Source organism: Homarus americanus, unplaced genomic scaffold (genome assembly GCF_018991925.1).
Source record: "Homarus americanus isolate GMGI-L3 unplaced genomic scaffold, GMGI_Hamer_2.0 scaffold38426, whole genome shotgun sequence".
NCBI lineage: Eukaryota > Metazoa > Arthropoda > Malacostraca > Decapoda > Nephropidae > Homarus > Homarus americanus.
Window position 1 is genome coordinate 16,379 of NW_024721834.1, and position 14,853 is coordinate 31,231.

Here is a 14,853-nt window from a genome sequence, read left to right on the forward strand (position 1 = left end):
ACCAAACACAACTACAGAAGGCTTAAGAATGAACAAGCACAACATCAAGATTGGAACAGGGAATGTAAGGACATTATATTAGGCTGGTAATTATACAAATGTTTGTAAGGAGATGAAATGATTGTAGTGGAACATTCTGGCATTAGGTGAAATAAGATGGACAGGTTCAAATAACATTAGTGGTGAAGATTTTTACTTCATACATTCAGTTGGTGAAACACACACACACACACACACATATATATATATATATATATATATACATATATATATATATATATATATATATATATATATATATATATATATATATATATATATATATATATATATATATATATATATATATATATATATATATATATATATATACACCTAGGAAACTTTGATACAAAAAGGTAATTTTTGAGGGCTCATCTAGGGAAGTTTGGCAGAAGAGGACTCAGAGGAACTGGCAACACTGGGTGTGACTGGAAGTTGAGAGAAGAACTGGCACAATGGCCACAACAACAAACGCTGCAGGCTGCTCTTCGTCTTCTGTTTTACCTCCATAACATATAATGGTATCACCCTACATATCGATAAGGTATATATACACTGACATCAGTAATGAATTATTGAATAGATGAAGTATTGGTAAATGTATATTACAGTAAGTATCAGAAATAATGGGTCAAACCTAGTTGCTAGTTGAAGCCATTTAGGGAAACTAATGAAATTATTTTATCAAGTTTTATTTTCTGTCTCTTGTTGATAAGATTCTTGTGTGTTTATATACTATGTGATGTAACACTGGGTAATGTGTCCATTGATAACAAGAAAAGTGCTCGTGTGACCCAGGAGATGAACAATATGGGCCGTCTGAGGGGGAAAGGCAAACATCTCATGAGCAATGTTAGAGGAGCAAGGAAATGTCAGTATGAAAATAATGTAATAGTCACAGAAATAAAAATAAAGGTAAATTTGCACTTCCACCTCCCACTCTGTTAGAAAGTCAAAAATATATTTTTCTAGTGTATTTGTGTGTGTTTAGACCGAATATGACCTTCATTTCTGGTAAAAATTAGTGTTTTTTTCGAATTTTTTTCGTTGGACGTTTTCTGGAAAAAAATCATGGCAAAATACACCAAAAACACTAGAAAAACCAAAACCAAACCTAACCTAACATAACTGACTCTCACCATATGATGGAATCACCTATTTCTTACCTTATTGGACTGGTTCTTGTTCGTCGTTGGATTCTGAGATTCTTACACAACGCCACATATGTTGTTCCTTGCGTTATTTACATTCAGCCTTGCACTTAAGACACTTTACTGAGGTTGGAAGAACACCATGCGATCGAAAAAATTCTATAGTTTCTTTGTTTTTTCCCCAAAACTCTCAATCAGCTCCATATAATTGAAGTGACACCCATTGCAGACTTCCATGGTTGGAAATGAAGTTGAATTCCGAAATATGAGACCCAAAATAAAAATCGATTTTGATTGGGCCAAAAATAAAGCGCATTAAACCACAAATCATTTTAATCGGTTGGGAAAAAAACACTTTGGGTTGGTCGCTTGACGTGTACGGGAACGCCTGCACGTGACGATTAATCAAGGTGACACGCAGGAGACACGCAGTGTGAGAGGTGAGGTAGGTGATAATGGCGGAAGATTAATGGAAGAAAATAGAGAAAATTTTGGATATGCCATCTCCGTTATTATACATCTGCGACGGTAATGTAATAGATGAAAATGATCTTATAATTAGACGTCTTATTAGAATATGATAATAGATTAGTGGTAGGAATGTGGATTGTTTAAACTCAAAAATACCAAAATAAAAGTTTTCAAAGGTGTACGTATGCAAAATACAAATAAGAAAAAGGTTAATATTTAGAAGTTGGGTAAATTTTTACAAGTGGACAACCATGTATTTTTCCGATGGTTTAGACAATGTTAAGACACTTCTATGACATTTCGGTAAATTTTTACTTTAGGACATAAGTCCCTTGGGGTTGACCAATATGTTTTCCCAGTGTATATTGGTGTGTTATAAACAAATCACCTTCATTTTTGGCGGAAATTGCTAGTTTTTGCCCCCCCAACTCCCCCATCAATAATGGGGGAGAGCCTGAGAAATCGGGGTTTTTTGGGTGAGGGAGAAAACGAAAAAGAGTCATCTGACCTAACAAAACCTAACCTAACTCCTAGCCGGGGACTCTGCTCCCAGACTCCCGGTAAGCCTAACCTGACTCCTAGCCGGGGGCGGGAGGCCTAGCTTAAACAGACCTAAATGTTTCAGTAGTTAAAAACTTTGGGGCACGCCATGTCCAAACTACAATACCTTAGTTAGAACTGGAAGGACCAGGGATACGTAAGAATTGGATAGAATGATCGTCTCTCGTAAAACTTGGCAATAAACTTAAAATAATCATAGGAGCACAAACGAGAACTAACCTCCACCAAGGCCATTGTGAGACTGGTCGATGAAATTACTCAAGCTGCATCCTTTGAAAAAATCAGATGTGATTGGTTGAAAAAAATTCGCGTGAAGATATCGATACCTCATTGGTTATGACTGGACGACGCCGGTCAACATTGAGCATGCTTGATGTGCCGATAGCATCTCTTCACAGACAAGGACTGAAAATTATTAAAATAATTGAATTCAATTGTGTCGCTATTATCTATTTCCGCCTGTTATACAGTATATGGGATTCAAAATGGTCAGAATCGCGAGATGTAAATGTTTCAGTAGTTTATAACTTTCTGGGGCATTATGTCCGAGAGTAAAATAATACCGACTTTTCCCTCACAAGTGACTTAAATATACCAGGGGACCTGGGGGGGGGCCAGGTTAGGAAGTTAGGTTAAGTAATTTTAAATCATTTGCGAGGGAAACGTCATAGAACAAAAGTTTAAGCCATCGGAAGAACACATTGATCAACAAAAAATCCATGCCTGTCCACTTGTAAAAATTTACCAGAAGTTGCCACTACCTAATGGAATATTAAGTCATATGAGATAGAAAAAATATAAATAATTTATTCTTACATTTCTGTCTGAAATTTTTTGGTTTTGGAGTTATTTTAACTTTTATTTTATAATATTTGGCCGACAAAACATTGTAAAAACCTAACCTACATAATCTAACCTAACCCTGGCCTAGTGTGTAAGAAATTTACCTTCAGTAAGAGATACAGGAGGAAAGAGTGATGTGACTTGAATGAGGAAGTGGTGTCTTGTCTGTCTCTTATCACAGTACCATGCATGGTGATCTACAAGGTACTAACACTGAATTACATCTTGGATACTTTACAGATGAAACAAGAGCACTCTGAACCCTAAAAATGACATTGGCTGTTGCTTCATTGTCCAAAATACTGTATGCAGGAATAATGCACCAGCCAGCCAATGTACATCCATCTCACATAGACACCATCTTCCAACTGCCTGTGAATGCTGATTAGCACACGAGTATTATGTCACATCAGCATTCACGCTGATTGGCCAAATATTATCCTTTTTCCTTTTTTTCCCCTTTTATCCTCTTCACCACTGATCAGCTCGTTAGCCACTTGGGCAACTACTGAGCATGCACTGGCTCCTGAATATATATGAACCTGCTCCAGTGTTGGTCAAGTCTGGTCTTGAAAGAGCTCACACTCGTTGCCGTCACAACACTCTGGCAGATTGTGCCAAGAGTTTACAACTCTCTCTCCGAAAAAGTTACCCCTCACAATTTTTTGATCCACGCTAGAACATTTCCCCGAATTCCATACCCTTCCAGTTTAATTTTCAGCCTTTTCATTGGGTATACTGTTGAAAGCCTTGGCAAAATCTAGGTATAAATTGTCGATATTACCCCCGTTCCAGAATTTGCGTCCAAACATCCATTACCTTGAGTAATAGTGTTAAGCATAAAACCGTGTTGGCAATCCTTTACAAGGTTGTTTCGTAGGTGTTCCATCGTGGCATCTCTTATAATGCTCTCAATTACTTTACGTATTATGCTGGTCAGGCTCACCAGTCTATAGTTATTCGTGGAGTGACGATCGCCCTTCTTGAAGTTAGGACTCTCATAAGCCATTTTCCAGTCACTGGGGACCTTTTGCTCATCTAGGCATTTACAGAACAGAATTTTCAGGGGCTCAGCAAGTTTGTTGCAGAACTCACTTAGCACTCAACCTTCTTGATATTTACTCAAATGGGAACGAATTTAAGCCCCAGAACCGATTACTGTATTGGCGGACTAAATTTTCCATCTGTGAGCAAGCGAAAACATGTTGAGAAGAATTCGTAAGGAATTCGTTAACCGAATTTTTTCGTTAACCGAATTGAAGATTCTTATGGAAGGTAATTCGTTAACCGAGGCGTTCGTTAACCGAGGGATCACTGTAGATACATTATTTTTATATTTTTTCTCTATCTCACCATATATGACTCAATATTCAGTTAGCTGGTGGCAACTTCTAAATATTAACCGAGAAAAACTTTAATTCTAACTCAGATTTGAGATTAAGTGTAAATAAACCTTGCTTTATAGTTGAAAACTTGAGATGTATGTACAGTACATATATATAGAATCGTTGTGTTGAGCTGAAGGTTAGAGTAAGTAGTGCAGACCCAGATATACAGTACAGTAATATTTGTAACTGAAACTTGGATACAGGACTGTAAATCACCAATAAATTATATAATTCCAGGACATATATATAAATCCTATACATTTAACCCTCACTTTACGCGGTCCCACATTCCGCGTTTCCACGTTTACGCGGTGCCCTGCCGGAACCCAGGATGCTCACATTCCGCGGTGCGTGTACCCCTTTACGTGGAGAGCGGCTGGCGAGCCGCACCATTTTTGGATCCAAACCTCCCGCCATCCGCCATGTTGTGTAAGCTGCGCGAACATGGTGCGCACAAGGTCGCCCAGTCATCAAAACATTACCAGTTCTTCACCCGCCACCCACCACAGCCGGCCCAAGTCAGTGATAGTGATAATTATGGTGAGGATATGGACTTATATGGACTTTGGGGAGTTTGACAAAGAGGCCCTGCAAGCCTCTGTGGTGGATAGTGATACAATTGATACAAGTGACACAGGTGAGGGCCAATAATCTGCCCTCTGCCTCGGAACCAACCGCCCATCCCCGTGTGCCCAGCCATTTTTTCTACTAATGTAAGTGTTAAAAACCTAATATTATTGATATTTCTCTTAATTATTAATTGTGTGTGCATACCATCATAAAGTTAAGATAATATTTTTACTACAACATAGTTGTGTGTCGTCAAAAAGTGGAATTTGGGGATCGGCCCGGACTCCATTTCAATTAATCCCATATGTTATGTTATTCACTTTACGCATTTCTCACTTTACGCGGGACCCTCCGGGTTACATTAACAGCGTAAAGTGAGGGTTCACTGTATACAAAAATAGTCAGGAAATAAGAAGCAGAATAGTCATATATCTTAAAGAACTTATTAACAGAGTAGTGAAGGTTGCATTATGGTGCTGGATTAAATGTGAGGATGTGAAAATTTTGCTGGAGTTATTAACAGAAAGGACGGTAGAGGAGCAGAGATGAACGATAAACTAGTGCAGATGATAAGAGCATCAAATATTGCACGAAGAAACTTAATATTATTTGGAGATTTTAATTTACCCCATATTAACTGAACACTCATTGTTAATGATATTGAAAACTCTTTTTCAAGTGTACAGTATTTTGGGATCTGTTAAGGGACTTACAATAAAACACATCATTGAGGAAAACAGGAGAAAAAGAACCCAGTGTACTAGATCTACTTACTGTAGATGTAAATGTTGAAGTATTAAATATTGAATGAGGAGCCACTAGTAACCATGCTGTACTGACATGTTGTGAGATTCAGTTATGATTTCAACAATGGTAGATTTCAAGAGCTCAGGAATGCTTTAGGGATTCAGGATTGGACTGAAATGTATGACTTAAATATAAATCTTATTGATGAAAAGTGGAAGATTTTCAGTAATAATATGTTGAATACTGTATTATAATCCAATAAATACCGAAAAAGTGTTAGAATTATGCTAATAAAAACAAACCAATGTGGTGGAACAAAGTGGGTGACAAAACAGTTAAAAAAGAAGGCACTGTATCACAGAGGTGAGGTTGATAGTATTGAGCAAGTGCAGAGAAGAGCAACCAAAATTGTACCATCACTGACTGATCTGTCTTATAATGAAAGACTGGTAAAATTGGTATTAACCACTTTGGAAGGGAGAAGGAGTAGAGGAGACTTAATTGAGCCATACAAGATAATGGATGATTATGAAAATATAGGTAGAGTTTAAACCTGAATATATCAAGGAAACTTGAGAGGACACAAACACAAAAGAAAAGAACAAACAAAGAAAAAAGAAGATATGTTCAACGAGCAGTGGACAAATGGAATAATCTGGATCAGTAGGTAGTTCAAGCAACATCCGTTAACCAGTTCAAGAGCCGCCTCAATAGAGTCAACGCATAGATGTGGGCAGAGCCTGGCAATAAATCCCAGCAGGGATAATCTTCACCAGGATACTACTACTACTTTAGTCCTGTGCTGCATTGTTATCCCAAGGCATATTTTATTATTATAATTTTTGTGAACTATGTGTTCTGATTATTCCAAGGAGCAGATATTGTTGCCTCTACACCATCTCGAGAATTTTATGGTTGCAATCGGTAGTTTTGATAATTCTAAGACTTTTCTTCAATGGCATTTTTGGTGCAAATTACGTTTAAGTGAGGTATTTAACATTTTATTATGTATGTTCGTACGTAGCGGTACACACACAGAACATCGAATGACTGGGTAGCTCCCCATTTAGGTAAAGTTAGATTGATTAGGGTTTGTTTTCTAATGGTTTTCAATGTGTTTTGAACACTTTTTTCCTTGATATTTTTTTTAAATCTCTACAGGTGCTCCTCTACATAAGAATGATCAACTTACAAACTTTCAGAGATACAAACATCATCACTGAGGGGGTTACCTGCCAGAACAGGTGTTTAATGTGGATGAGACTGGATTATTTTGAAGAAAATTCCAGATAGAACAAACATTACCTCAGAGGAGAAGAGTGAGCCAGGTTTCAAGGCTGTATTAAAGGTACAGTCGGCCCTTAACATACGCAGGGTTACGTAACAGAGATAGCCGTGGATGTTAAAAATCCAGATATGTGCTGCCCCAAAAAACCTGGCCCCCATGTCCTTATTTACCTTATATATCTGTGTGTAGTTCAAGTTTTTAAGACCAAATTATTTGGCAAAAAATTGGGGGTCGACCTCTAAAAGGGTAATAGTTTCGTTAGGTTGAAAAATATTTACCAGTAAGTACCAGTAAACAATGGAAACGATGCACCAACGCACCACCAGCTGTGAATGTCGGTACAGTTGCCAGGGCAGATCTCTTGCGTCATCATAACAAGCCCAAAGTAGCCAAATCCATGGTATGGTAGCACAGGACAATGTAAAACATAAAGTATTAATTTATTAAAGTTTATTTATAGATACTGGACATAAATTTTTGTTCATTACATTTGAAACCTCAATCTTTGTTAATTAAATTTGAAACAAAAGAAAACTACGATACTGTATTTTCATTAAAATATTACATCACAAGTATATTTTACCTTAACTGTGACTGAATGAATATACGTATTCTCAGAAATAAATATGGAAATGTAATATTTTGGCTGAAATGACGTACATATTACTAGGCCGCCTCGGGTGTGCCTCGTTGATATTATAACCCAATGAATATACCCACGAACTAGCAAACCAAGACCTTACCTTAGTGTGTAATTTAGGATTAAAATATGTGTTTATACGGCATGAGTGACAATATACCGAAAAGTGTTCAGGTGAGAACCGTAAGAAATAAAAGTAAAAATTAAAGATTGGAAACTGTAGGCCTACGTGGTGACGAGCGGCGGAGCACTGCCCTCAGTACCCTCCGTTCTACCGTCACCTCAGGTGCCATGCCCGGCAGCCATTATCCCTATGAGCGTCCCAACAGGTGGTGACTACTCCCAGCTATGCTAATCCTCTGTGAACCGGTGGATATCCAACACCACTCCAAATGAGTAAGAACAAATAAGGAAACGCTTGAGAAACTCTGCGGTCGTCTCTGGGTGAAGCCCTCGTCTTTACCCACCGAGGGCGGTGTGCGAACGAGGTGCCTGTTGTGTATACCTTAAAGTCACAAGGAGTTCCATACCTGCAGGTGTGGAGGGTAACGGGTGTGTTGAGAGGGTGCTACTATGTATGATAACCGACGGTGCTATATTCCATACAGGTGGAGCAGTCTGATGTGTTAAGGGATAGTGTAAGAAGGAATGACCGAGGTAAGGTGGTCACACATTGTTATGCAATAAGTATGTGGATGACACGCCATTAATGTAAGACGTCTGGTGCCCATCTGGGTAACCAACATTTTCGTTGTTCTTCCGAGGAAGACCAATTCATTTGTATGTTTTTTACCAGTATGCTTTATAAGGAATAATTTAATTAAGACATGTTATGGTTTCACCCTTCTTTCCCCTTATCGATCTGGCCAGTGGAAAACCTATCCCAATGCCTAGTCCACTCTGCACGCTACCTAACGAGCTACATGCTGTCCAGAGGGGGTCTGGTGGCAGCGACCCTTAGAAATTAAGATTAGAGTTAAGTATTCCCCCTTAGCATTAGTGACCCCCCAGTCTGGCGGTATATAATGACCTTTGAAATAAGTAAAGATATTTAAAATATTTAAGAAGTCAATTCTGCTGTGCCCCATTACAGTATAAAAATTCTCTATATCATTACTCCTCAACAAATTTGTGTCCATTTCTTCCCATGTTGCCGTACATTTATGTTTAGAAGTAAATTCATCTACCAGACACGAGTACAGTATCACCTTTGCAGCTGTCAGATGTGCATTCCAGTTAACGTCCTTCTACCTTGGTGTTTGTCTGGTAACTGAAGGTGAAATATGGCTTGTGACTGTTCCAGGATACTTGAGACAGGGTGGGAAGAATCATGATGTATCTCATACTTGCATAGGACTCCATTGGACTGAAACAGTTAAGAGGATATTCATGCCAAGAAGTGATGTTTGACCCCACCAGGCTAGAAGGGTTGGACGACTGAGAGACCCATGTATGATTGAGAACTAGTTGTTAAGTCAGCTGTTGTCAAAGTGTAACAAGATGGTTCTCTTCTAGAGCTGCAGTGAGCTCTTGTACTCGACAAGCATTGGTTCGCCTCTCATTTTTTAAATGGGATTTCAAGATCATTCCCAGATTTTCATTTCCATTTTTTAGTCCATATATTTTCTACCATATTGTTTTTACTATTAAGACTATCAATGATATACTGTGCGGTAGTTTGTACCTGTGGGTGGGGGGGGGCGGAGTTGTATTTCCTCACCTTTGCTGCTGGATGTTATTGATGTTGTGATGGTTTCCAAACTTAATTTTCTTGTACCCATCAACACAATATTGCATAGATCCCTTGTTCCTAGGTATAGGAATTTGCTATTTGATTTTGGGTTGAGTGTGTCAGAGGTGAAGGTTAATGTATAGCTGGCCGAGAGGACTATGTGAAGGTTGTGACTATTTTTATCTTAAGTTTTTTAATGTTATTGTAGTCATTTTTAGGATTATTTCACTGATATGTTTTTCTTTCTTTCCCACAGATATGAATTGGACAGTGGAAAAAGATGAAGTAGATTGTGAGAACATTGTTGGGCACAGTTGTAGAGAACAGTGTGCAAGACAAGTATTACCAACTGAAGGAAAGAATTCTAAGTATACAAGAAATTATTCAATGTTGAAATAATTAAAAACTTGTGTGCAAATTCACCCCCTCATAATACTTTTGTCACTTGTAGTAATATTTAACCAGCCATCACAAGTAGTGTACTTGTAGTATATCAGCCTGAGTATCATCAGAGGAACTGTACATATAACAAGAGTATATAATTTTTGTACTCTTCCCTGTTGAGTGTTACTATAGTGTATGTTGTAAGTCAAAAACAGTGTTTGTTAATTTATATATTAATGACAACTAAAGTTATTTGTGTAACTCATTCTTTACACTATTTTTCACATTTAATCAAAGAGGTATTGAGGAACCTTATTAATAATGGTGTAGTCACATCACAAACTGGATCTTCCATCACACTTGCCTCCCCACTGTCCACCCATCTCAGCATCAATACATCAGTGTCAGTAAATTACATTCACTAATAGATTTGTTTCAGTTGTGTTTGTTGTTTTTCAAATATAATTAACAGTAACAAGATATTAATAGCTCCTGTAGGAGGAAACCATTTCCCAGTTCAGAGTCACTAAAACCTTTGAACACAATACACACAGTTTTATAATGGAAGGTCACTCAGAGGAACAGTCGGAGTCTCCCAGAGAATTGTCTGTAAATTCACATCAGGTAACAAATTTGAAAGATGACTTACACCAGAAACTGTTTGCGTGTCCAGAATGTCAAAAAGGTTTTCCACAAAAATATAAATTAAATTACCATATGAGAATTCATACAGGAGAGAAATCATATCAATGTTCTGAGTGTCTGACAGACTTTGCCCGAAGAGGTACTTTAGCTGCACATATGAGAATTCATACGGGAGAGAAACCTTATCAGTGTTCTCTGTGTCTGAATGATTTTGCCCGAAAAAGTCATTTAGTCACACACATGAGAAGTCATACGGGAGAGAAACCTTATCAGTGTTCTGTGTGTCTGAAAGACTTCGCACTTAAATCTTCTTTAGTTGCACACATGAGAAGTCATACAGGAGAGAAACCTTTTCAGTGTTCTGTGTGTCTGAAAGACTTTGCACATAAATCTTCTCTATATGTACACATAAAAAGTCATACAGGAGAGAAACCATATCAGTGTTTTTTGTGTCTGAAAGACTTCTTACATAAATCTTCTTTAGACGCACATATGGGAAGTCATAGAAAAGAGAAACCACATCAGTGTCCAGAATGTTTGAAGGACTTTCAAGATAAATCTAATCTCAAAAGACATATGAGAATTCATACAGGAGAGAAACCATTCCAGTGTTCAGAATGTCATAGAGGATTCTCTGAAAAACGTTCTGTAGTAAAACACATGAAAGTTCACAAAGTAAAACCCTTTCACTGTGTAAGATGCAAGAAAGTCTTTAAGGAGAAAGAGAGTTTAACATTACATACAGAGAGATGTTCCCAGATTCACCAAGTGCCTAACTCACATTATAATGAAGGTGAAAGCTGCCAGGATTTCCACCATGACTTGAGCTTGTCATCCCAACCAACAGTGGAGATGGGTGTTTCTGAAGGAGTGAAAAAGTGTGTTTCTGAAGGAGTGAAAATGGAAACTAATTGTGATCCACTCTCAGAAGCTTCACCAGGGCCTGAGATAATTGATCAATCATCTTTAAAGATGGAGTGCCAGGAACAAGCAGTTTATATTAAGGAAGAATTTTGAAGTTGTTTTTGTTGAATACACTGTATTGTACTTGTGCTACTGATATTCTTATTAGACTGAACTTCATGTTATGTACATTTTGTGAATAAAATCGTTACATTTTATGATTGAAACAAAAAGATATAAAATTGAAACCTTTTGAAATCCCAAACATGACTTGTGGGCACATTGGTGGCAGTCATTTCCCTACCCAAGTGCAGGTCTCTGGCAACTGTACAGGTACAGTACCTTTTTTTTTATGCAAAAGTTCTGTTTATGTAATTTTGTAATACAGTAGAACCTCCTTATTTCTAACTGCTCTTACAAACTTTGCTTAATCAAATGAATTTCAAATTCAAACAGATTGTTCAACATATATCCTTAGTGAAACATGGCCTTTGTTATGCTATATGTTTCATATGCCAAAAATAAACAAAATCTGTATAATAAAAAATAAAAATGATACATAGTGCATCATAAAATACAGTAACATATTATTTCTACTACCAAAAAAAATCTACTATAATGTGTACATCACTTCCTCTTTCTTCACAGTCATTCAAAATTTGAGTACTGATCTGAGGCTCAGGCTTTCTAGACCTCCTCCTCCTCCTCCTCCTCCTCCCCCCCAGCAAATGCATAACATGGCTATTTTCTGTCTCAAGTCGTCGTTCTTCAATATTGAGCCATGGTCCAACTCTCACCTGTGACTGTTGGGAGAAATGTGGGATAGCCTCCTTTTGCCTGTGTCTCCTCGAACATAGCTGGAATTTGAGCCTGTCCAAATTATATTGGCCTTGTTTAGAAGAAAAGAAAAAATACTACAACACCACCGACAAAGCTATTTAGTAATTTATGCAAGGCCATTAACGTATTCGTCTGTATTATGTTTGCATATACGTCATTTTCTCGATTTAACTGGTAATACTACGACTAAGTTTAGTCTCGCCACAAGATGTGTCAACTGCATATTTAAGACACATTAGCTACTGTCATCCATTCTATTAATTGTGTTCAACTATGGTGTTCCCCTTCCACAACATGGCCTAAAAGAATCACAGTCACACAATGACTTAACAGCGTCGCCCATGAAATCACTACCGTATAAGAGCGAGTGAGTCAGCTGTGTACTCTTCATTGCAATGAAGCAACAAAATATAATAAGTTCACATTTAAATAGGTGTGGAGTCAATCTTTGTGGAGAAGTGAGAAAGTATAGTAGCTGAATGAGGCAAGCTACAAATTACAATAATGAATACAGTACTGAATATCAATGCATAACACAATCAAATATGAATACAGTCTCTCCTCGACTTACGACGGCCCTGTCTCCTCATCTGCTTCATCCAATTAATGTTGTCTCCATGCTTAATTAAAAAAATTATTGAGGCCCCGTGTGCATTCAGCTGACTGCATTAAAGGTAAGTGCACAGTAACACTTATTGATCACTTTCAAACCCAACCACAGTGGTCGTCTTCTCATGTTTGTGGCTCAGGGAGGAGAACACTTTACCACCATCTAAGGAGGAAAGGTGGAATAACTAAGTATTTACTGAAAGGGGGAGCATTGGGCAGATATCCAAAAGAACTAATCAGTAAGGTCTCAGAATTTTAAGTGCTTGGAATATTAAAACAAAATCGACACCAAAACAAACAACAGCTAAAAGTGGAGGACTTATCCAGATATCCATACTTATAACAGATCAACATTAAACCTTGTCATCACTGATTTATGGTTATTTCTATTCCCGTGTGGGTTAACCATGATTATCTGCACTTTAGAGCATGCTTAACTCTATGTGGTTACCATATAATAAACCTAGATCCCTCCCCCCCTGGTTACTAAAAAGTTAATTTGTTTGTTTTTTATGTAAAAGGTAGATAATGTTTAAAATCAAGTAAAACGGGTAGAAATTAGCAACTCGAGTGACTGTTTCCACAGGAACCAGCCTCGGCCTTTTAAATGAAAACTTGGCAGGATGTCGTGTGTCCCAAGAGACATTTCACACTTGGCATTTATTTAACACCACTTTATTTTATTATTTCCACTTTCCTTTTTGACTGGACTTGTGAGTAATATAATACTACATGTGTGCACGAGTGAGGCCTCGTGCTGCACAGCAAACATACCACTTGTGACTCAGACATCACAGACATAAAGAAATTTTTTTTACATAATTCTACATGTATTTTATTATGTATTGTATTGTATTCAAATATGGAGATACAGTAGTATTCAATGAGGAACTTTTCCGGAGTCGGCACATGACATAATTATGGTACTGTATCAGTGTAAGGCACAAATTTATACGGTAAAGTTTAAAACCTATCTATACGGTATCTATACCCCTCCTCCACGCCTTCCATACCCACACCCCTCCCCCACGCTCTCCATACCAACACCCCTCCCCCACACCCTCCATACCCACACCCCAGCCCCCACGCCCTCCATACCCACACCCCTCCTCCACGCCCTCAATAGTGGGAGCTTGACGCTGGCCTCGCCAGAGGTAGGTCTACTGCTCCTGGAGAGGACAGAGTCACCTACAACATCGTTAGACTTCTAAGGCGTGTGCCAGACAATCCATTATTGCCATTGTACAATATGAGTCATGCCGAGGGCCAAATACCCACATCATGGACCAGCAGTATTGTTGTACCATTACCGAAACCAGGACAGTCTGATGCTTTTCGTCCCATATCACTAACCAGCTGCCTGTGTAAAACCTTTGAGTGGATGGTTCTTGGCAGACTCTTATATAGAATCAGAGAACACATGGTGTACATAATTGCATCACCACATTCCTAACTGTGCATGGTGATGAAAGGCACAGATACACCACATTTCTTGACCTAAAAGCTGCATTTGATATTGCAAATAGGCAACTGATATTGCACGAACTAACCAAAATGGATATAGGAGGTAGGCTGTTACACTGGATAAGTGGTTACCTAACCAACAGAAGGGCTGCTGCACTGTTTCAGGGTTTCAAAAGTGAAGTTAAAGATATGCAACTTGGTACCGCTCAAGGTGGAGTACTTAGCCCCTCTTTGTTCAATGTTCTTATGAATGCGTTATTAAATTTAATACCAGACAACCCCAGCAATATCACAATCAGCTATTCTGATGATATTCTTATACACACTAAAACTCATCGTGAAATGCAAACCACCCTGAATCATGTACAGTACATGCAGTCTGTGAGAACCTCGGTCTTATTATCCCCACTGAGAAAACTAAGGTATTCAACAAACAAGCTGGTAACCTCAAACGCGATCCCGCCAAGTTCAAAATAGGTAACAACATTATTGACTATGTTTCTTTTAAATATTTTGGTGTCTCCGTCCCTTGTACCTTCCTGCCATACAACAGCTAACCCTCTTAGAAGTGTAGC

At 38.2% G+C, this 14,853-nt stretch overlaps 1 protein-coding gene across 3 annotated transcripts; it reads left to right on the top strand.

Annotated features, from left to right (window-relative positions):
* Positions 1–457: 457 nt before the first annotated feature.
* Positions 458–11,944, top strand: LOC121861867 (gastrula zinc finger protein XlCGF8.2DB-like). 3 transcript variants are annotated; one of them, XM_042359760.1, is made up of 2 exons: positions 458–586; positions 9,690–11,944. In XM_042359760.1, the coding sequence occupies exon 2, from the start codon at positions 10,379–10,381 to the stop codon at positions 11,477–11,479; it is 1,101 nt and encodes a 366-aa protein (XP_042215694.1). In that variant the 5' UTR covers positions 458–586; positions 9,690–10,378; the 3' UTR covers positions 11,480–11,944. The 3 variants fall into 3 exon arrangements, with proteins under 3 accessions (XP_042215694.1, XP_042215695.1, XP_042215696.1); XM_042359761.1 differs by having other exon boundaries at positions 464–652; XM_042359762.1 differs by having other exon boundaries at positions 465–563.
* The last annotated feature ends 2,909 nt before the right edge of the window (positions 11,945–14,853 follow it).

Bases quoted from the DNA above. Each gene is read 5' to 3' on its own strand.
- LOC121861867 (XM_042359760.1), top strand. From the start codon at position 10,379: ATGGAAGGTCACTCAGAGGAACAGTCGGAGTCTCCCAGAGAATTGTCT.